General features: G+C 47.1%; 1 protein-coding gene across 1 annotated transcript in view; it reads left to right on the top strand.

Annotated features, from left to right (window-relative positions):
* Uvrag (UV radiation resistance associated) overlaps positions 1–23,385 on the top strand; it is a 227,010-nt gene that overhangs the window by 12,617 nt on the left and 191,008 nt on the right. Inside the window, exons 2-3 of the mRNA XM_038314080.2 lie at positions 9,873–9,990; positions 17,230–17,264. Of these exons, the coding sequence (XP_038170008.1) occupies positions 9,873–9,990; positions 17,230–17,264 (153 nt within the window). The remainder of the gene's footprint in view (positions 1–9,872; positions 9,991–17,229; positions 17,265–23,385) is intronic.

Below are 23,385 nucleotides of genomic sequence, written 5' to 3'. Positions count from 1 at the left end.
GGAAGGAGGGAAAAAAAGAGAGCAGAAAACCAACCAACCACAAAACCTCATCTTTGTCATGTGGTGCACACCTGTAATCCTAGTACTTGGGGGTTTTTCAGTTGCTTCTTGTAGTGGTGGTATTCAGAGGTGTTGCTAACGAATCCTGAGTAGTTAGGAGACTCTAAACTATTCTTACGGGCAATGCGAATGTGAGTATTCCCTTTACTTCAGTCCCAACTTTCTCATTACAAAATAAATCTCTGCTTCCATTGAGCGTATGCATTTGAAGTGCCGGGGACCTGTTGAAAATCGGGTTCTGGGGGTCAGCACCGTGCTATGACTGTGTTCTGCACATTGAACACATTCTCAAGTGATGCAGGGCTCAGGTGACCTTCCAGGACCTCAGCCCTGCAGCCCTGGAATTCTCTTCGTTATCCGTTTCTCCCTCAGATGCTTGTTTTATTCTCCTTTCTTGTCTCTGTGGAGATGAATCCTGAATCTGCCTCTTTCTGTTAATCCTAGGTCCGATTACCTTTCCCACCGATAGCCACGCCCCTTTCCACGGACCCATCAGCTCATTTTCATAAATTTCTTCACCGTTTTCGTAGAGAGCTCTCGCAGCCCTTGCCTTATTCCCCAGTAGCCAGCACAGGTATGCAGATGGAAGGGAGCGGCCAGTGGTTTGCTCACTGGAGAGTATAGAACAACCCTCGAGTCCCGGGTTACTGGTCATGGTTAGGCTCCTCCCACTGAGTCGCCCTCGTGCAGGGATTGGCCACCACATACCGTCTGCACTGAAAGATTTGTTGCCATCTGTTTTTTATAAATGTGAATTTATTCTTCATTTAAAAGTAGGGAATAAATTCCTATGCTTTCTCATGTAAAATGTGTATAAAAGAATACAGTGCCCAGTCACCCCACTCCTGTGTTCTCTCCTGGGGCAAGTGATGTTACCATTTATACCTAAGCCTCTCCAGGAATTGCATCATAGAAGTCTTTTCTCTCTGTGAAACACACACAGCAGCACAGTGGTGGTGTGGACTATTGAGAGACTAACACATCTCGACTATTGTTCCAAACACCACGGATTCCTTGTTCTTCATGGCCGTGCGTGCTGTCTTTTTCCTCTAGGATCTCCAACTTAGCTACTGGTGGATACAGTTAAAATTCTTTGCAGTTTTCCGCTGATACGAACCATACTTGGTTATATTTTCACTAGTTAGCTTCACATTATTGCAACATACCTAAGATAATCAGCTTACAGAGAGTGGAATATTTTGGGTCATGGATTTTGAGATCTCAATCTGTGGTCAGGTGGCTTTGGTCCTGTGGTGGATGCTGCCGATTATGGCAGGGAGCATTTCCTGCAGCAGAGTCTCTTCTCCCTCAGCAAGATGCTAAAGAGGAAGGGGAGGCCCTGGGGGTCACACAGCGCAAGGACACACCTCCAGTGATCCTGCTAGCCCCGCCCCTTGCTGCCTCTTAAAGCATCACTCTGGGGGACAAACCTACACCTGAAAGAGCACCCCAGATCTAAACTTTAGTTGGTAAGGCAGGAGGGTCAGGGTTTGAGGGAAGCCTGGACTGCAGAGTGAGACCTTGTCCGCCCCCAGCTGCTGCCAAAGAAGAAACTTCCGAACCCAGCGTGTCATATCGCGTATCTACAAGTCTATATTTGGTCCGCATGGGGAAGTGGAACTGTGTAGAAGGCATGCACATCTGTCGCCCAGAGATTGCCAGGTCTGTGTTCGCGGACGGCTTCTGCCAGGTGCGCTGCTGTCTGCAGAGTGCCTGCCTCGCCTCAGGGTGATATTAGCCCCTTCGAACGAGTTTCATTACATTGGTTTTGTGCACAAGGCTCTTTCCATGTTTGAGTACTCTTTGGATTATCTATTCATGTTCTTCCCCAGTAGCTGGAATTTTCTTGGGAACTGTGAAATTGCTTTGGTTGCTTGAGTTTAAATATTTTCCTAAAAGTTATTTTCTTTCTTTTGCTTTGCAGTTGGTCATTTTGGCACATAAAGTTTGCCTTGTGTTTTTTGAGACAGAGTCTCACGCTATAGCCTAGGCTGGCCATGAACTCAGTGTGTAGCCCAGGCTGGCCTCGAACTCATGGCGCTTTTCCTGCCTCAGTCTCTTCAGTGTTGAGTGACAGGTGAGCTGCCGTGTTCCACTGCCGAGTATAATTTTAAACTATTAAAAATCTTTGTACTCCCTTTTAAGACTTTTAAAATTTTATTTGCTTGTTATCGTGTGTGTATGTGTGTGTGTGTGCACATGTGTGCATGTGTAGTGTACAGATATAAGCATGCTACAGCACATGAGTGGAGATTGGTGAACCACTTTGGGATATTGATTTTCTCCTTCTGAAGTCTTAGGGATGAGACTCCGTTTGTCAGGATGTGTGACTCAGTTTACGCACCGAGTGTCTTTCTGACCTCTAAAGCATTTTTATGTAGTACCTTATTTTTCTCTTATTGCATCTAAGTTAATTTTGTGTCTTTCCTAGATCTCTGAACTTAAGAAGTTTCTTTGGGTACTTTTTTCTTTTTTAGACCAGGCTGGCCTTGAACTCATAGATCCACCTGCCTCTGCCTTCCAAGTGCTGGCATTAAAGGCGTGCACCACCACATCCAGCCCATTTTAGTATTTTTAAGTTGACGCTTAAGAAATTAAAGAAAATATTTTAGCAAAAATATAAAAGTTGTATATATTTATGGGGTACTATGTGATGTTTTGACGTAAGTATACTTGTGTGTATTACTTCTTTATGATGAAGACATCAAAAATTGTCTTGTAGCTTTTCAAGATATATAGTGAGCCAGGCATGGTGTTGCACGCCCTTAATCCCAGCACTTGGGAGACAGAGGCAGGTTGACCTCTATGAATTTGAGGCCATCCTGGTCTACGTAGTGAATTGTAGTGAGATCTTGTCTTCTTTTTTTTTAAGATTTATTTATTTATTTTATGTATTTGAGTGCTCTGTCTGCACGTACAATTTTATTCCAGAGGAGGGCATCAGAACCCACTCTAGGTGGTTGTGAGCCACCATGTGGTTACTGGGAATTGAACTCAGGACCTCTGGAAGAGCAACCAGGGCTCTTAACCTTTGAGCCATGTCTCCAGCGCCATGAGATCCTGTCTTAAAAACAAAGCAAAACAAAAACAACACCACCATGCTTGCCCCACCCCCACAAGAAATTCTTATTCCTATGACTAGCAGTAATTTAAATGTTTTGGGGCCATAGGGAATTTGATATGACGTATATGTGCTGGTTAGTATTGTTGACTTTCCATAAGCTACAGTCATCTGGGAAGAGGAAACCTTAGTTGAGGAAATGCCTTTGTCAGGTTGACCTGTGGTGCTGGGATTGAAGGGATATGCCACCACTGCCTGGCTCCTTTTAAATAAGCATTTCTGAGAGAGGTTCTTGCTGGCCTGGAGCTCACTATGTTGCTTAGGCCGGTCCTCCAGCTTGGTCTTCTACCTCTGCCTCACTAGTGCTGGGTTTCCTGGGGTTATAAGTGTGTGCTGCCACATCTGGGCTCAAATTTCTATCTCTTAGTCAGATTCTGTACTTTGAAGTGAGGGAATCTTATTCCCCACAGTGATGGTTTTCTTTCTACTTAGCAGCTGCACCTGAGTCTACTGATATTTCAATTATTGTCTTCAGCCCCACAGTCCTAAGGGCTTGCTTTTTGGGCCTGAGACAGTGCAAGAGATGCATCTCTTCCCTCATCCCAGAAGAAGAGGAAGCACTGAACTCAAATCCCTTCCCTTCCTGTGTCTTCTGTATCCAAATTGCTGGCTTCTCTATGGCCAATTCTAGTCAACTCATTGCTGACTCCACCCCCGATTCAACGTTTAACTTTATTGGCAAGTCTCAGGGGCCTCAGACTGCAATCAGAACATCCCACACCACCACAGGCCTCAGTCTAGTGTGAGGACAATACCAGTAAGACGGGGAACTGAGCTGGGGAGGAAGGGGAAAGAGATGTCACCCCAGGGCCCTGCTCCTCAGAGCAAGGCAGAGGGCAAATGGAAGGAAAAGGGCAGGGTCGAGCCAAGATTGAGGGTGGTAGAAGTAGAAAGCAGAGAAACGCCCGACCGTCAGAGGTTTAGGCATGGCGAAGCCTGTTTCACGATTTATCAGTGCTTAGGAAGTGACGTCATTAAACTAATCCTCGGGCTGATTTGAAAGCAGAGTTAATGTTAAAGGTTCTAGCTGAGAAGCTGTGTGATCCACACCAGTGAAAGTGCTCTGGTACCAGCAGAACTGGCTTGCGTTTCATGGCCGATACGTAGTTGGGTTAAGTCTGTGGCATTGACTCTTGGCACTGCTTGCTTAGGGCTGGAGGTCTCTAAAGCATTCATCTCAGGATTTCCCCAGGGGTCTTTCAGGTGGGCTCGGGTGGAAATTGCTGCAGTGCCCAAGGGGCTTCCCTGTGTTTGAAGGGTCTGACTTGATAGCCAGCTCGCATCCTGTCTCAGTGATTGAGTGTCTTTGCTGTCTTTGGAAATGTGGAAAACAATTTTTCTCCAAGGTTTCATTTTCTTGTCTTCCATAAAGTTAAAACAAACAAACAGGAACCCAACTTTACCTGAGCTAACCTGGGTCTTAGCCCTTACCTTACTGCCAATGAGCATGGTTCTGGGCTGAGAATAAATGCCTGAGCCAAGAAGGCAATGCAGCCGGGAGTACTGAGTGAGGATAGAGAATGAGAAGACATCTCTAATGTGGACGCTGTGGAGAAACCTTCTCATAAGGTCTGTGCTAGCAGCCAGCACGCCACCGGTGGCTTTTCTATCAGTCCACGAGCTGAGATTGGTATTTACGTCGTTAAGGACTGTGGGCAGGCTGGAAAAAACCTGCAGCGGCCTCTGTGCCCGGAAAGCTTAGAAGTCACGCTGAGGCCCTTTCAAGTCTGCAGATCCCTGATCTCTGATACTCAGGGAATATAATTGTATTCCTTTCTATGAATAGTTAACATTTTTCCTCCTTGGCATTTCATACCCATACTTAAGTGACCTTTTTAAAATGGTAATATGTTTTCTGTTATGGATATATTACCATTTGAGCATGTTTATTGAATTTTTGCTTTTTAAACAGTACTGGAAAATTTTGGTGATCACTAAGTGGTCCTTGCTGCAAGTGAAGAATTTATACTGCTTTTCTTGTGTCGACCTTGACAGAGACTGAAATAGCATGTTCAGCCAGAGCTCTCTAGTTATCCACTGCTGTGTAACACTTAAAGAAATTAGTGGCTTCAACCATTGATTTTGCTGCTAAATTGGCAGGCTGGCCAGGGTTTTGTGGAAACAACTTGTGTCTTCTGGGTGTCACTTTTGGAGGATCAGAGGCTGCGGGTCTGGCTGCCTCCTGGGATCAGCTGGGGCAGAGAAGAACGTAGTGAGGTCCCTCGATCCCTCGATGCAGCTGATTGTCCTCTGTGCTATGTGATCATGGGATTCCTAGGACGAGTATCTCAAGATGAGGGGGGAAGCCATACTCTGTTTACGATTTCATGCCACTGAGCATTCTTTGGGCCACAGTGACAGACCTGCCATGTGTGGCAGTCCTGGGAACACACGGTACGCTTCTTCATTGTGGTGTAGCAACGTCACACTGTATTCAAGAGAGCGTGGCCATGGGTGCACCCGTGAGCTACGTTTGGAAACTCGTCTGCCACCTTGGGGGAGCGTTTGGTTTTCATATGTTTAATGATGGTCATAATTGTGCATTCTTTTTGTGTGTTCATTGACCGCTTATTTCTTTTCCCACTGCCTGCCTTTTCGTAGCCTTTGCCTCCCCTTTGCTGGGCCTTGCATTAGCAATTGTGGTGTATACACTGTTGGTCTTGTACTGGCTCTTGTAAATTAAACACATTGGATTCAAAGTTTCTCCTGGAAATATCTCACTGATGACTTGAGAACCGTGTTAGACGTTTTGTTGCTGTGATACAGTATCTAGCGGGGCATTCTAATTGTCCTCTGTCTGTCCTTCTTCCTCCTGCTCCCTTTGGTACAGTTTCATGGAGCCCAGGCTGGCCTCAAACTCCTGCTTGTCCCCACTTAGACTCTGGCCACTGTGTCCAGCCTGACAGGATGACCAAAAGGGAGGAAAGATACATTGGACTCAGAAGTTTTAGTCCACAGTTCTCCATGCTGTTGCACCCACGCTGACCATGCTTATGGCTGCAGCGGTGTGCGGCAGAAGCTCTTCACCTTGTGACAGACCGGAAGCTGAGAGAGACAGGATGGAGACAGGGTTAAGACACCCCGAGGATGTGACCCGGTGGCCTACTTCCAGGCTGTACCTCTTAAAGTCCCCAGAACACTTAGAATCCAGCACTAGCTGGGGACCAAGCCTTCAGTAACTACAAGGATCTCTTTGGTGGCATGTCATTTCCAAACCATAATGCAAGTCATCGAAATGGCCCATGGGATGGTTTGTTTGGTGACGGTGGGGATCTATGAGTAATTATATTTAAGACCTACAGTCCTTTGACTTTTACACAAGAGTGCAGGAAAGGGGTTTTGGTGGGTGAAAAATCACCTTTTGGTTCTTGGCCTTCCTGGGTGAGTCTCCGTCAGTGATGAGGTACATGATGAGGATGCTTCAGTTCCTTTGGGCCCCATTACACCTGAGAAGCCAGAACACCCCGGGACCAGGAAGGGAAGGATGGCGCGTGGGAGGGACAGAGGAGCCCAGTTGAGTTCTGTCACTACTGAAGTGGCTTTGGGTTTCTGTAAGTCTAAGGTGTGACCTGACTGGCTGTAAAGCCTTGTGTGCTGTGCTGGTAGTGAGCTCGCCCAACAGAAATGGGGGTGTGGAAAATCATTTCTGATCTGGCTTGGTGGCTTGTGACTGTTGTCTTTGAGCTGCGGCTGAAGCAGGAGAATCTCCTGAGCCCTGGGGTTGGAGACCCACCTGTTCAACATAACCTCGGCTCAAAACCAGATCAGACCAAATAAAACCAAATCAAATTATTTCTTTGTACTTTGCTACTAAGTACACTGTGGGATTGAAAAACAAACGGTGTGTCTTTTTGTCTGCAGAGTTGGAGATGTAATTGTGGACCTTGTGTTGGGAGGCCAGTAGGTGCTGTACCACTGAGCTACGGGCCCAGCCCTGGATAAATTAGTTAACAGTTACCGTACTAAGCCCTTTCCAAACCTGTGGTCTTTGGCTGACTCAGGGATGAAATTACTGTGAATTCGTAGGGTTGTAATAGCTACTTGTTGATAAGATCTCTCCAGAGCCAATGTGTTAGCGGAACTGAATCCCAGTCTGGATTCTTTTGTCCCTCCCTCCATTCTCCGGCTGCCCTCTGATGCAGAGCGACAGCCAGATCTCCGGTCCTTACCCTTCCGAGCTTCAGGGCCAGAGGAGTAGGCTGAGTCATCCCCTTCAGCCCTGACTATTTATCTTTGAGTTCTGGGAATTGCACGAGACATGCCAGGCAAGTACTCCGTCCCTGAACTACATCCCCAGCCCTCTGCATGTCTTCTGGTTGGTCCTGGAAGAGGTCAGACTGCAGAAGCTTCACAGACAATGGTGGAGTGTACACTTTATTGCGGAGTTTGGGCAATGTTTTCCATTGGCAGTCATGCAACAAATGTCATGTGATTGTTGCTACAGAAGGTGTGTGTGCGCGCGCGCATGAACTAATATGCACACGCGTGTTTAATGCATCTGCTATGGCTAATGTGTAGAGGTCAGAAGAGAACTTTAGAGAGTTGGTTCTCTCCTTTCATCGTGTAGGTTTCCGGTATTGAACTCAGGTCATCGGACGTGGTGGCAAGCGCCTCTACCCCTGAGTCATCCCACTACCTCCCAGTTAAAAGTTCCGAGTGAAGGAGTTAATGACACAGGTAGCAGGGAGTGGGCTGTACTTTAGGGCGTGAAAGGAAAGTACATCAGACTGCTGGTAAGCGTGAGCCCTGGAGACGTTCATGAACCCATCTGGAAGTTTTCATACTTAAGTATTAGGGAGGCTTACTAGACAAGGGCCTTCTTTCTCTAGGAACTGTAGACTGTACACAGGGAGAAAACATTTGGCTGGCGTGTGAATGGACAAAAGTCCTAGGCCCTTTCAGCTGACTTCCTGCATTGCTGAACATGGATGTTCCTTAGGAGAATGAGCTGTCAGCCGGAAGGGAGGTATGAAGCATGTTTAACACTAAATACTAGCTGCCTATTAAACATTAATTCATTGTTGTGTGTGTGTCTGATGTGTGTGTGTGTCTGGATGATGTGTGTGTATGTGTGTGTGTGGTGTGTGTGTGTGTGTGATGTGTGTGTGTCTGGTGTGTGTGTGTGTGATGTGTGTGTCTGTATGATGTGTGTGTCTGTGTGTGTGTGATGTGTGTGTCTGTATGATGTGTGTGCGTCTGATGTATATGTGTGTGTGCGTCTGGATGATGTGTGTGTGTGGTGTGTGTGTCTGATGTGTGTGTGTGTGATGTGTCTGTATGATGTGTGTGTGTCTGATGTATGTGTGTGTGTGTGTCTGATGTATGTGTGTGTGCGCGTCTGGATGATGTGTGTATGTGGTGTGTGTGTCTGATGTGTGTGTCTGATGTGTGTGTCTATATGATGTGTGTGCGTGTGTGTATGCGCGCGTGTCTGATGTACGATGTGTGTGGGCACGTCAGGTTCGGGGGACTTGTTCAACAAGCGCTCTGTCCACTGGGCCATCATGCTGGCCTCTGTTAGGTCTCTAAGAGAACTCACTCTGAAGGGCGAGCATGGTATGCCCAGGCTTCAGCATGGGCATCGTTTTTCTTTTCTTTTGAGAACTGTCTTCAGATGTAGCCCTGGCTAGTAGTCTAGACTGGACATGGCTGATCCTGTCTCTTGTCTCCCAGGTGCTGGGGTTGTAGGTGTGTACCCCGTGCCTGGCTCTGCCAGTATGCCGTGATCGGGCTAGCTCTTCAGCTTGTCTTCCAACAGTCAGGGAGAGAGAGAGGCAGTACAAATCAGAGTTCTGCTTGCGGAGCTTTCGTGTTCCCGACATGCAACTCCACATAACGCAGGCATCTTGTGTGGTGACACTGAAGATTAGCAAATAGAAACTGGCTGGCTGCTGTCAAGGGGGCTGATGGCTGGAACAACCAGCGAGCTACTGCTTTAGATTTTCTTCTTCTTCTATGGCTTCTTGTAGATGTACAAATGATCTGGCATCCAGGCTGAGCAACAGGGGCATATGCTTGTCATGACCACCTGAAGCCTGTGGGGAAAACCAAGTCTCCGTTTAGTTTATGTTCCAAGGATACGAACACTCTTGCAGGTGGATTTCACTTACATAGTTTTTGTGCCTTTTCAGAAGGATTTCAGGGGCCAACAACATGGATCAGTTGGTAAAGTTCTTGCTAACCAAGCGTGAGGTCCTGAGTCTAAGTTCCCAGCAGCCACACAGAAAGCTAGGTACTGTGGGATGCCCCTGTGGTGGTTTGCTCCAGCTGTCCAGCTCTGGAGAGGTAGAGACAGACAGATCCCCAGAGCTCGCCAACCGGTCCATCAGGCTGAATCAGTGAGCCCCAAGTTCAGGGAGAGACCAGATGAGGAAGTGGTTGAGGAAGACACCATTGATCGTTGGTCCCCATTGCACACAGAACTAAAATATTTCATATCTATTTCCATTCCGTGCTTGTGACTGCCCACTAAATGAGAAGAGGAAGGTATGCTTCCTATATGGCGGAGGGCATGATGAGGCGTAAATAAGAGACAGGGATATGTTGTAGGCTCAGCAAGCAGTGCCTGGGGCGACCTGCCCTGCGCCATCTATTATTTATTTATTTATTTATTTATTTATTTATGAATGGATGCTTCCAAAGCGTAGAGCACTGAGAAGCTGACTGCCTGTTCACTGTGGTTCTTTTTTAGCGGCGTCTTCGGCATCTTCGGAACATTGCTGCTCGGAATATCGTCAACAGAAATGGTCCCCAGCTCCTCGATACCTACTTCACCCTTCATCTGTGTAATAATGAAAAGATTTGTAGAGGTAAGGACTCCAGCCTTGGTGGTTGCCACATTCTTCTGTTGCACAGGAGTGGTTTGTAGTGCCTCTCTCTCCAGCTATGCTTTATGAAAACTTCTCAAGCAGGTGATGTTTGTTAGAGACATAGCCGTGGGCGGTTCTCTGGGAATAGACTGCCATTGGTAAGTCTTTCTCCCCTTTCTAATGTTACTGTTACTATTCTGATTGCTAGGTAAGTTTGTTTCCCCTTTATGAATGTTGCTATTCTAGTCCTTAGCATTTAAAACAAATGATGGGGGTCCAGTATCTTATACTAATCTTATATTTCTTTAAAATACGGCCCTTTTCAGGGACCAAGTTTATGGAACCAAGTTGGTATCTTCTTATACTGAGATTTATGTATATGGAGTCTTTTTCAGAATGGCTCGGTTTCTTCCAATTCAGTTTTTAAAATTAGGTTTATTTTATGTGTGAGCATTTGACCTGCATGTGTGTATGCATTCCACATGTATGCTTGGTGCCCTTGAGGTGAGAAGATGACATTGGATCCCTGGAACTGGAACCACAGCGTGGGTGCTGGGAATCGAACCTGGGCCTCTGCAGGAGCAGCCAGTGCTCTTCCCCACGGAGCCGTCCCGCCAGCCCCAGTTGAGTTTTAGAAATTATATCGAAGATTCTTCTAGAGACGACAGTTTTAAGAGGGGATCAGGTTTTTGAGTCAAGATCACAACCATCTTTGGGACACACACTGAGTAGAAAGTACTAGGGGGCCATCGGTTGGACTAGGCGGGAGGACTAGGGCGCCATCTGTTGGACTAGGCGGGCGGTGCAGGAGAATGAGGGCGCAGTCCCCTGCCAGTGGGTTTAGATCGAGAAACGCAAGGACAGTCGTTCTGTCTCAGCCACTGGTTTCACGCTTCGGGTGATGTTTTTTGTTTTTTTTTTTTTTTTTTGAGATTGAATGAAAAAAAAAAGAAATAGAAAGGAAAGGATATGACGGCTCCTAGGTATGGTGGAGGAGGTTTATTGTAGATAAAAGGGAGGGATAGAGATAGCCAGAGGCAGGGACATCTGGGAGAGTCCAGAGTGGACACGACCTGAGCCACGTGAGGGGGCGGGGAGGGGAGAGCCAGACCAAGAGGCAGAAGGATAAAGGGTAGACAAAAAAGGTCAGGCAATCAAAATGGTTGGATTATGTAGGGAAGGGCAGTTTCAGGCAGGGAAGCCCCGCCCAATATGGGGCTGGAGAAGTCTGGGTAGGGGCAGGTATGCCAGCCAGGAGGGCCTGTGACTGGCTGAGATTGAGGGCTGCAGGGAGAACCTGGCAGCCAGCGTCTGCTTTGATAATGTCAAATGGGTGCAGTTTGTCCCTGGTCTGAGACCTCAGAGATAACCCTGTCCTATAAGGTAGCTGATAATGCTTGCTAAGATGCACTTCCTCGCTGATTTTTGCAAGCAAAAGGCAATGAACACCTTAACAAGAGGTAATCAAGTCTTATTTGTTTATTTTTTTTGGGTTTTTGAGACACGGTCTCACTATTGTAGCTATGGCTGTCCCGGTTCTCATGTAGCCCCGACTTTGATTCTCCTGCTTCAACCTCCTGAGTGCTGGAGTTACAGGTGCTACCACAGCCAGCCTGTATTCTTATTTTTCATCCTAACCATTGCATATCTTAAAGTGGCTGTTAACCTGAACGATTACTGTTGTCACGACAAATACCACAGACCTCGGGGATTACCGTAGTTACTGTGGTGAACTTGGCATGCTAAGCTGGTTCTCTTTATGAGTTCTTGCCAACCCCTGCCTTGGTACTGACCCAGCTCTCCTGGTCTCAATGCCACGCTCCTGTCTATGTGGTCTCTGGCAGGCAAGAAAGAGAAGGATTATTTGACAGAGATTTGAAGTGCAAATGGTTGCTATACTCACATTTATGCTGGCCATGGACCAGTTGGATTATACTTTTTAGGTGAAGAGGAAAGTGGGAGATGCAGTCTCCCTGTGTACCCAGAAAGCAGAGGACAGAGATTAAGGGAAAAGCATTTTTCATAGACCTTAATACCTTTGGTTCTTTACTGCACTATGTGGCCACAGTGGAGCATTTAACTCTCTGTGTGTGGTACTGGGAACGGAATGCGGTGCTTAGCTCCCGCTCTGTGTGCACCGTGCCTATCGTCACTGCTGATGTTGAGGTGGGGGTCTTTCTAGGTTGTGTAGGCTGCCCTTGGATTTGCTTCATACCCTGACGGGGCTTGAGTTTGTGGTTCTCTGAGTGGCTGGAGTCATAGGCCTGTGCTACCAGGCCCAGTTGAATATCCCCCTCCCCCCACTCCGAGTCCTGTTTTTTCTATGTAGCCCTGTCCATCCTGGAATTCACTCTGTAGATCAGGCAGACCACGAACTCAGAGATCTGCCTGTCTCTTCTTCCCAAGTGCTGGGATTAAAGGTGTGAGCCACCACCACCTGGCAAGTACTTTTCGTTTTTGATAAGTGTCTATGTAATCAGTCCTTGGTCATCTTTTTCCTTTTTTTAAAGACTCATTTTTATTTTACTTGTCTGTGAGCTTTCCCTGCATGGCTTTCTGTGCACTACATTGGAAGCCAGATGAGAGCCTATCGGATCCCTTAGAATGGGAGTTGCAGATGTCTGTGAACCGTATGTGGGTTCTGGGAACCAAAACAAGGTCCTCTGAAGAGCAGCAAGTGCTCTCAACTGCTGAGCCATCTTTTCAGTCCCAGTCCTTGGTTATCTTAATAAAACGTCTGTGTCCTGGCTCCAGGGTCAACTGTGATGCCAACAGTAAATGTACTTAGTGCATTCTGGGGATTTAGAAAACGGTGGCCGTTATTATTGGAATCGCAGTGTTATACTGGTTTGTAGAAAGAGCAGCCCCGGGACTGGCTGGTGATTGTGATCCTGCACCAGTGGCAGCAGCAGTAAACATTGCAGTTTTGACGTTGCCCGTGTTATGGATTTTGCTGTCAGATTTCTAGTGAGTTCCTGAGAGACAGTGTGATGCCTTATGGCTCTGTTTTAGTCTTGATTTTCAAGACCTCTGTGCTAACAATTTTTTGATAGGCAGAGAGCAGTACTGAGTACATGATGTGCACAATGACTGTGTTTGCTCTTTTGTCTTTTGTCTCTTCTGGCTCCTGGCTCCGATTACTCTCTCTCTCTCTCTCTCTCTCTCATTATTTTATTTTACTTTTGAGACAAGGTCTCTCTCTGTAGCACAGGCTGACCTAGAGTGTACTGTGAACCCAAGGCATCCCTCAAATTCCCGGTAGTTCTGCCTTGGACTCAAGTGTTTTGAGTGCAGGTATGAGCCACCATACCCAGCGAGAGGGTTTGTTTGTTTGCCTTTAAAGATTCATTGTTTTAAAATTGTGTATATGTCTGTGTGTCTGTCTGGGGATGCGTGCCTAGTGGTATCTGTGTCTGGGAGGCTGGAAGAAGGTGTCGGATCTCTGGGAGCTGAAATGTTGTAAGCATGAACTCCACTCCTGCAGGAGCGGTGCGTGCTCTTCGCGGCTGCGCCGTCTCTCCAGCCCCTCTGATTGGTTTGCACCGTCCTCTTTTCTCATCTGTGAAGTGTTAAGTGCCCTTCCTCTGGAATACCAGCTCGCATGGCTATGTCAGGGTAGCGCTCTGTGCAGTTCCTGCGAGCTCACCCCAGTTCCATCCTCTGACATCATATCCTTCATCCAGCTGCCTGCTACGTCCCCCTTGGAGTCAGTAGGTGACTTCAACCTGGCGTTTTCAAGATGGAGTCTCAGATGTGCCGGCCCACTGACCTTTGGTTTTCTCTGAGAAAATGACCACTCCATTCCCTGGGCTAAAACCCAGTAGTCCTCCTGGGTTGTCTTCTTCCTCTTAATCCCCACATCCACTTTTCAGCAGATGCTTTCCTGGTGACATCTTTGTCCCTCTGTATCACTGTCCTCCCTTGCCTGAGTGGCAGAAGTGCTGTCCTGATGACCTCTTCCCACGCCCTCCCTCCCAGCCCAACTTCAGTCCAGACACAGTTCAAAAGGAAGGTCATGTTATCCATTTCCAAAAAATGCTCTCATGGGGCTGGGCTGTGGCGCACGCCTTTAATCCCAGCACTCGGGAGGCAGAGGCAGGCGGATCTCTGTGAGTTCGAGACCAGCCTGGTCTACAGAGTGAGTTCCAGGACAGCTAGGACTATACAGAGAAACCCTGTCTCAAAAAAAAAAAAAAAAAAAAAAAAAAAAAAAAAAAAAAAAAAAAAAAAAAAAAAAAAACCAAAAAGAGGGAAAAGTGCCCTTGTGGTTTCTTAGCTCATTCTGAAAGGGCGAAGATCCTCAGAACTCACTACTGCTCGTGAGGGTCTGTCCCTGAAGGTCTGGTCCTCCTTCTGCTCTCTCTGTTCCAGCCACACTGTGTCCTTTCCCTCCATGTGAGGAACACTTTGCACTTTGGCCTGAACACCTTCCTCCAGGTGCCTCCCTGACAAGCCCTTCCACATTCCTGTTGGCCTTTGCTCCGCAGGCTCTCCTTCATTGCCCACTAACCCTTGTACACATTCTGACTGGTCTGTTTGCTTGCTTTTTCCCCCTTTATTCTTCCCCGTAGTTATTTAAGGTCACCTGACATTGGTATGTTTAGTTAGTGCCTCTCTCCTTCCTGTAGACATAAATGCCAGAGAGACAGACATTTTTAGGTCACTAACTGCTCTGTCTCTAATACTCTGAAGGATGCTGGGCACAGCTCTCCTCCCCTTCCCCCCATTTATTTTCAATTTAGATTTTTGGGGGTAGGTAATATAGTCTGGTTCAGATTTCACCTACATCCCATCAACCTCCTTTCCCAGTCTGCCCTGGTGACTAATGTTATCTGTTTCCTGCTTGTCTTTCCTGAGCTATTTGCACAAACAGGAGAAAGATAAGACCTCCTCACTCCCTCCCCAGCAGGTTCTTTGCACAGACACCAAGTGTGTCAGAGTCTGTGCTCTTAGCGGTGCTCACTCAGCGTGCCCTAGAGGACTTCTGTGATGGGCTGGCCGTTCCAGTCTCTTGTACATAACGCTGCATCTGCTAACTTTACAAGTGCATTCTTCGGTGTTAGCCTTTTGGGTAAATTCTAAGGAGTGTTCTTGGGACATGGAGAAGGGTTTTTTTGGTTTGGGAAGGTATTGCGAAATTGTACTTGGTGGGAATTGTTTTGTGTGTCTTTCTGCCCCTACAACCTTATCAATAGACTGTGAGTTATTGAGGTGGCCAATCTGAGAGGTGAAAATAGTTTTGCAGTTTGGGTTAAACTTGTATTTCTTCTGTTATGCATAAGGTTGAGGCACTCGAAACTTTTACTGAACAAAGGAATGTAGCTGTAACAACCAGCATGCACCACAAGCACTGTGTTTGCTAGTCTCTTCACTGCTGGGCCTTTAGGTGTGGGCACGGCTGTCTGGTCCTTTAGGTGTGGGCGTGGCCGTCTGGTCCTTTAGGCGTGGGCGTGGCCGTCTGGTCCTTTAGGCGTGGGCATGGCTGTCTGGAAAAGCTCTTGATTTCAGTGGCTCATTTGGTCATAAGGCACTGATAGGACCCTTTGAGGATCTACTTGGCATATGACTTTATTCAATGGATAGAATAAAATTGAGTGGAAGTTTATTCTGACTGAAGGCATTTTTAATCTAGTGTTTATTTGAACGTTATAACAACCCTGTTATCTCCTGGGTGCAATGAGACAATGATTGATATTACAAACCCTGTCCTCTAAAAACCTCCCAAAACAAAACAAAAACAAAAAAAAGCAAAAAGAAAGAAAGAACTGCCTTAACAAGAGCGTGCTGGAAGAGGTTCACTTTTCTGTCCCTCGAAGAACCTACACGTGAACACCTGGGCGTGTTGTTTGTTGTTCATTCATAAAAGCCAAATCTGTCCAGTGTTTGCTGCTATGCCAGGGACAAGGAGATGGTGGTTGTTGGATACAGGCACCGTTGTTATCAGCCTCCAGTTACAAGTAGGATGTGCAAGGCATACATTTCAGTTAGCAGAAACAAGCATTTGTCCGTGTGTCACGTCCCAGAGGAGTGTGCATCACCCTTGGGAAACCCTGCCCCGCAGCAGCAGGGAGCCCAGGAGTCCCTTAGGCTGTGCCCTGACAGCAGCACGGAGGTGACTTGGCCCTGTGGCTGTGGAACGCCGGAGGGTTGTTGGGAATGCCCCTCAGAACCTCCAGCTTATTTTTATTTTGCTTTTGGGGTTTGTTACATTTACTAATAGAGATGAAGGTTTGTGGAATCATGAAATTCAATGCTCAGAGAAGAACTGTAGTTCTCTAAACTGAGAGTGGACCTGAAGAAGTTGAAGCGATGGGTGTTAGGAGTCAAGCTCAGGTTGCTGGGTTTCTGGCTCCTTCTGTGCAGACGGGAGGGAGTGCTGCAGAGACAGATGCTTGAGGAGAGGCAGAGAGCTCACGAAGAGCAGAGGGAGCTGGAGAGACGGCTCAGCAGCCCAAGTACTTGCTGCAGAGGTGGGTGGAACCCGTGTGGATCCTGGTGAGTGTGGCCGTCCACCCATAATCCAGCCTCAGAAGGCAGAGGTGGAATTTTTGGAGCAAGCTGGCGGGCCACACTAGCTGTGTGAAGAAGCTTGGAGCTTGAGACATCGTCCTGCCTTAAAGAGAACAGCAGATACTCACAACCTCAGCCTCAGACCCCCACATGACAAGACACATGTATGCACCTATTTACTGTGTACATGTGGAAAGACATGGAAGAAAATTTGAACTTTTAAGAGTTTAAATTAGAATGTGCTGAATTATGAAATAAAATCTGAAAAATTTGTAATCTGCTTAACCGATGTTTTCACTTCTATTTAATCTTTGTTCCTAGAGTTGATAAAGATAACAGAGAGCCCTCCAACCTACCCCACCAAAAAAAAAAAAAAAACAACCCAAAACAAACAAACAACCCAACAACAACAACAAAAAGATTTTTCCGGGTGGTGGTGGTACACACCTTTAATCCCAGAACTGGTGAGTCAGAGGGAGGGTCTCTGAGTTCAAGGCCAGCCTGGTCTACAAAGCAAATTCCAGGACAGTCAGGGCTACACAGAGAAATCCTATCTCAAAAAGTGGGGGAAAAAAACCCCAAAACTTAAAAAAAAATAGAGGGATCAGATCCCCTAAAGGCACTTTAGGTGCCACACTGGAACGCATCTTTAGAGTTTTGCAGGGTTTCGTTAATGACCTCGTTTTCTTTCATTATCACTTATTGTTCTTTTTCTTCTTTTTCTTCCAGAATTTTATAGAAGTGAAATGATTAAGAATTCCTTGGTAAGTTTGCTTTCTGACAGGTGCGTGTGACGTGTGACACAGCCTGTACCCCTGTTTCAGGAAGTGGGAGCAGTGTAACCTGAGGGTGGAGCTGCTCGGTTGTCAGCCGTCGCTGAATTCTGCTGTGATGCTGTTGAAAACTTCAATTGGTCTCATTTCATTTATAAAGAGCTTGACTATTTTTGATTCTGTATTTATCTTGGCAAAATTCATAAGAATATACTTTGTGGCTTTGTATATAGGACCTTATTTCTTGGGGATAAAAGTTTTGTTCTGTGAGACAGCTGAAGGGTCTGCCAGGGCATGGTGCACCTGCCTGTGGGAGGAAGGGGCGGGAGGATTGCGAGTTTTAAGAGTAGCCTCAGCCAGACCGCGAGAACCTGTCACCAAAAAAACAAAAGCAAAAAGCCAAGAACCAAGCATCCCACTCTTTCTGTTTGGAAAGGTTTTGTTTTAAAGTGTGTGTGTGTGTGTGTGTGTGTGTGTGTGTGTGTGTACAGTAGTCTTGATATTTTTACCTGTTTTTGAATTTCATATTAATGAAATATTGTAGTAAGAGCCCTGGTGACTGGATTTCATGTGCCAACTTGGTTGCCCTGATTGGTTGACCCTGTGTGCTGAATTTGATTTGTTTGTGTGTATTCTACTGAATAGATGTAATAGGTAATCCATTTTTCCCCCTGCTGGTGACCATATTTGGCTTCTAGTTGGGTGCTGTAAATATTCTGGGCATCTCTAGTGGAGCATGCATTTCTTTCCCTGGAGTCTGTGTCGGTGTGCAGTCCTGTGAACATGCTTACGATTGGCTAAAGCTTCTATCTGGCTTACAATATTGTGGTTTCATTTATACTCACTACATTTTTATGAGAATTCTGATTACGTTATTGTGAACACTTGATAATTTTAAAAATTTTAAATGTTGATAGAAATCCTATACCAGATTTTTTTTTTCTTTTGCTATTGAGGCAGCTATTCTAAACTTAGACATCTAGCGCCAACAGGATGGTTAACTGAGCAGTTACAGCTGTTTGTAAGGGTGTGCTTGCAGCACAGGGCTTCCTGACGACCGCCACCTGGTGGTTAAATATGTTAGGACTTCATTGATTCTCATTCTCCCTTGTTCTCATTCTCCTCCATCCCTGTTTCCCACAAACAAACAAACAAACAGTAGAGGCGGGAGGGAGGGGGAGAAGGAGGGATGAGGGAGGGGTAGGAAAGTGTCTCCAGGTTACCTGTCAGAATCAGGTTTCTTTGTTACATTTCTTTAGCCGATGACAGCTAATGGTGGCAATTCTGCTTTAATTACCTCTGGCTTCAGCTAGACACCTTTCCCCCAAGTTATTAGTATTTCTGTTGTTACTGATTTTTGGCTCAAGTGGAGGCTGCGTCCTTACTGTGACTGACAGCTCATCAGAGTAGGCAGTGACCGAAGCAACTGAAGAAGGAGTGGGAAGGCCGGCTGGATGCCCTGGAGTTGATTTATCCACAGAACTGATGGGCGTTTGGAAATGCTCTCCTTGGGTTTCCATAATAACAAGGTGTCCTTGTGACCTGCCGTCTGTGATCTCAGAGCAGGTTAGCTGTGTTCTATGCATTATTTCTCACTGAAGCCCATGCGTCAAGGTTAGGCGTATTCCTGTTCCTTAGTGAGGAGACAGGCCGGGAACTTGATGACACAGAAAACTGAAGTTTTTCTAACCACGTCCTCTAACCACGCCTCCCACATCACGTCCCTCAGCGTGGCTTTCACCTAGGGGCCAGTGAGCTTTGCTGTTGCATAAATAAAACATGTATTTGTAGAGAAAACATGAGGCCCCGCTTACCAGAACAATCACTAGATTTGTGACTAGAGTCTTCAGCTGAGGAGGGAGCTGCACTGTATAAATGCGTCTTTATGAGTTCCTGGCCCCGGGGAGCCATTCCAAGTCACCTCTGCTTCAGTTGAATTGTGGCCGAATAAATTAACACTTGAGCTGCCTGTATGTTGCTCATGTCAGACATGTGACCCTGAGTTAAACTGTGCCTTCATCAGGGGTTTCCAGCTTCCTCTGGTCCGCATGGGCGGGCGGGCGACTGAGCTGGTTAGCACATGCAGTCACAGTGCAAGGAAGGTAGAAGACGCAGTGAAGGCTGCGGTATGGTCCATCTTAGTGCAGAGAGCAAGGCTGTGGTGTGGTCCATCTCAGTGCAGAGGGAGGAAGGCTGCGGTGTGGTCCATCTCAGGGCAGAGGGAAGAAGGCTGCGGTGTGGTCCATCTCAGGGCAGAGAACAAGGCTGCTGTGTGGTCCATCTCAGTGCAGAGGGAGGAAGGCTGCTGTGTGGTCCATCTCAGTGCAGAGGGAGGAAGGCTGCGGTGTGGTCCATCTCAGTGCAGAGAACAAGGCTGCTGTGTGGTCCATCTCAGTGCAGAGGGAGGAAGGCTTCTGTGTGGTCCATCTCAGTGCAGATAGCAAGGCTGCTGTGTGGTCCATCTCAGTGCAGAGGGAGGAAGGCTGCGGTGTGGTCCATCTCAGTGCAGAGAACAAGGCTGCGGTGTGGTCCATCTCAGTGCAGAGGGAGGAAGGCTTCTGTGTGGTCCATCTCAGTGCAGATAGCAAGGCTGAGGTGTGGTCCATCTCAGGGCAGAGAGCAAGGCTGTTCGCAGTGTGTCATCCTGGAGCTGAGTAGGAGCCTGAGCTGTGCTGTCAGTGTGAGTTCTAGTGAGACAGCTTGTGCGTGATGTTAAAGACGTTGGTACAGCTTTTATGCATTTTTAGTTGAGTTTCTTGTGGCTGTGTATCTTGATATCAAACAATGATAGAGAAATGAATGCTGGTAATACATAATGAATTTTTTTTTGTTAATTGTTTTTTTTTGTTTGTGTTTGTTTGTTTTGAGACGGGATTTCTCTGTGTAGCCCTCACTGTCTTGGAACTCATTCTGTAGACCAGGCTGGCCTCAAACTAAGAGATATCCACCTGCCTCTGTCTCTGGAGTGCTGGGATTAAAAGCATGCACCACCACACATAGCTGAAATGACTTTTGATTTTTAAACTTCTGATAAAAAGTAGTGAACTCTTAAGACTATAAATCCTGATATTTAGTGGAGATCGATTAAGTCAGCTGATGTTACTGCTTGAACAGTCTGTTCTACCTGGTCATCGGGATGGTATGTATGTTACATAAACATTTAAAGATCGTCTGGATCCAGGCAGTGAAAATATTGAGCAGTAGCATGAATGGGTGGCAGGCTGTGTCTGTCTGCGTCTGCATGTACCAGCGTGGAAATTCCTCATACAGAGGAAGGGCTGTATCTGTCTGCATCTGCATGTACCAGCGTGGAAATTCCTCATACAGAGGAAGGGCTGTATCTGTCTGTGTTTGCATGTACCAGCGTGGAAATTCCTCATACAGAGGAAGGGCTGTATCTGTCTGTGTCTGCATGTACCAGCGTGGAAATTCCTCATACAGAGGAAGGGCTGTATCTGTCTGTGTCTGCATGTACCAGCGTGGAAATTCCTCATACAGAGGAGGGCTGTGTCTGTGTCTGCATGTACCAGCGTGGAAATTCCTCATACAGAGGAAGGGCTGTTGAGAAGATTGACAGAGCGCCGCTGTGTTGGTATATCAGCCTGGAAAGGAGCCCCCACGCCCTCCAAAGGCGGGTCTTTGTTTAGATGCTGCATTTGAGGATGCTCCATATCCCACCATCCCCACCATGCAGCCTGGCCCTTCAGGTGCCTCTGCTCAGTCTCCATTTTCACTTTGGGGGAAGGTGGTTACTTCATGCTTTTTCTAGCACCTTGTCATACGGGTAGTGAGAATTTGGAATGATGTATGTGTTTATTGTGATGTGATCTCATAGGGAGTTATGTGGTTGCCTTTTCAGGTGGTGTAAGCCAGCTCCTACCCTTCAGGCTTTGGACTGACATCACAGTAGGCAAAGAAGATGTTGATTTTTTTTTCCATTTAAAAGTCTTATAAATAAAACCAAAAAAATTTTTTTTATGTCAGGTTTGGTGGTACACCAATTTTAATTCTGGCACTTGGGAGGCAGATGCCAGTAAGTCTCTGAGTTCAAGGTGGCTGTGAGAGCAGTGAGATACTGTTTTACAAACAAACACACACACAAAGAAGAGAGCCTCTGTGGTGGTGCACGCCGCCTCTAATACCAGCACTTGGGAGGCGGAGGTCAGCCTGGTCTACAAATGGACAGTCAAGGGTACACAGAAACACCCTGTCTCAAACAAAGAACAACACCCAGCCCCACATACACACACAAAAAGAAGAGGAGCACGGTTGTTTCTTCCTGTGTCTCTTTCCAATCACTAACACACCCCGAAGAGGCCAGCAGGTTCCCCATTTCCTTGGCTTCCTACAGAAGAGCACCTCTGCCTAGCTCAGCCCATACGTGGCCTGCTCTGCTTTGTTCAGCATATTTGTGAGACTGTTGGTGCTTGCTGCAAGTCACTGAGTCTAAAGATCGTCTCTGTTGAACAGAAGAATGTGTTTCTCTGGTGTGTTACCGAGGCTTATGTTGGGGCGTTAACCCCTAAGCCTCTCAGGATTCAGAAGAATCGCTATTGCAGGCGAAAACTGGCTAACAATATCTGAGGGTAAATAAATTAACTCACGGAAGTCTTTTTTTTTTTTTTTTTTTTTTTTGTCATGGCCCACGTATTCTTCTATGATCCCTTGATGTTCCCCTTTTGATGTTCCTTCCATCCCAGTTTATATACAACACAGACACAGTTAGCAACTCCTTAGCAACTCCCTAGGTGGTACAGTGCTACCAGGCACACATTTTTTAGGGCTAATAGGAGGGATTAAAACTGACAAGGCTGGTGCCTTATGTCTCATAAGGGGCACGACTGCGAACTCCCCAGCAGACACCAGGAGGACTCGGATGGAGGCCAGCCTCCAGCTGTGACCACGTCTGACAAGCATCAGCTTCTCCTCCTGTTACCTACTTTACACAGGGTTCTGGAGTTAGAAGAGTCGAAATGTGTACACACGTCGCTAGTACGGACTTGGCACTAGGATGGCAGGAGACATGAAACGCTCTGGGAGAAACTGCAGCCTTTGAGGAAAGCCTGGTGCTGTGTGCTGGCCCCCAGGTTCCCAAGGAAGCATGGACATGGACATTTTAGGGTACCACCACTCATCCTGCCCCTTCCCAGTGATAGTTTTACCCAAGTGAGAGTGAGCAGGGTCGTTCTTATTCCCCGTTTAGAAAACACGATGCACATCGGATAAGAAAATGAGCCTCCATTTCCAAAGGAACCCTAACCCCGTGCCTTCCACTGCAGTAGATTGGTTTATTTGGGGGGCCTCAAGCTGATGAGGACTTCTTTAGCATAGTACCTGGAATGTAATGTATTGTTTAGTTTATTCAGCAAATCTTTGAATCCTGGCTGTGTCTCCAGGCCACTAAGAGGGGGAAACAGTAAGCAGAAACTCCCCAGCTTTCCAGAGGATCTGTGTAGGGCTGGCAGTTAGGAGGCAAGCATTGGGGGCACCCCTGCAGGAGAAGGGCCTGGCCTGAAGTCTAGCGGTCAGAGAAATGTTATCTGAAAAGGGCTCTGCCCAGAGGCCTCAGCTTCCTCATTTCAAAACCCGAGCTTGACTGTCGGGTTCAAAGTTTCTTTTTTTAGTTCTGATATTTCTAGAATACATAAACTAGGAGACACCCTAGTTTGTCTGCCACACGGTCTTTCCTCTTTTGTTCTGTGATCTGTGTAGATTAAACCAGGTGCAATGGTCAGAGTACGTGGACCACAGCTGATAGTGGTTGTCAGGGTGATGACTGAGGGGAGCAGAGGGGAGGATGGGGGAGAAGGGAGGGTAGGGGAGCAGAAGGGAGGATGGGGGAGTAGAGGGGAGGGTAGGAGAGCAGAGGGGAGGGTAGAGGAGCAGAGGGGAGGATGGGGGAGAAGGGAGGGTGGGGGAGCAGAAGGGAGGATGGGGGAGTAGAGGGGAGGGCGGGGGAGCAGAGAGGAGGATGGGGAGCAGAGGGGAGGGTGGGGGAGCAGAGGGGAGGATGGGGGAGCAGAGGGGAGGATGGGGAGCAGAGGGGAGGGTGGGGGAGCAGAGAGGAGGGTGGGGGAGCAGAGGGGAGGGTGGGGGAGCAGAGAGGAGGGTG

This window comes from Arvicola amphibius, chromosome 12 (genome assembly GCF_903992535.2).
Source record: "Arvicola amphibius chromosome 12, mArvAmp1.2, whole genome shotgun sequence".
NCBI classification, from domain to species: domain Eukaryota; kingdom Metazoa; phylum Chordata; class Mammalia; order Rodentia; family Cricetidae; genus Arvicola; species Arvicola amphibius.
The sequence above is the reverse complement of the archived record's forward strand: the minus strand, read 5'-3'. Positions and strand labels throughout refer to the sequence as shown.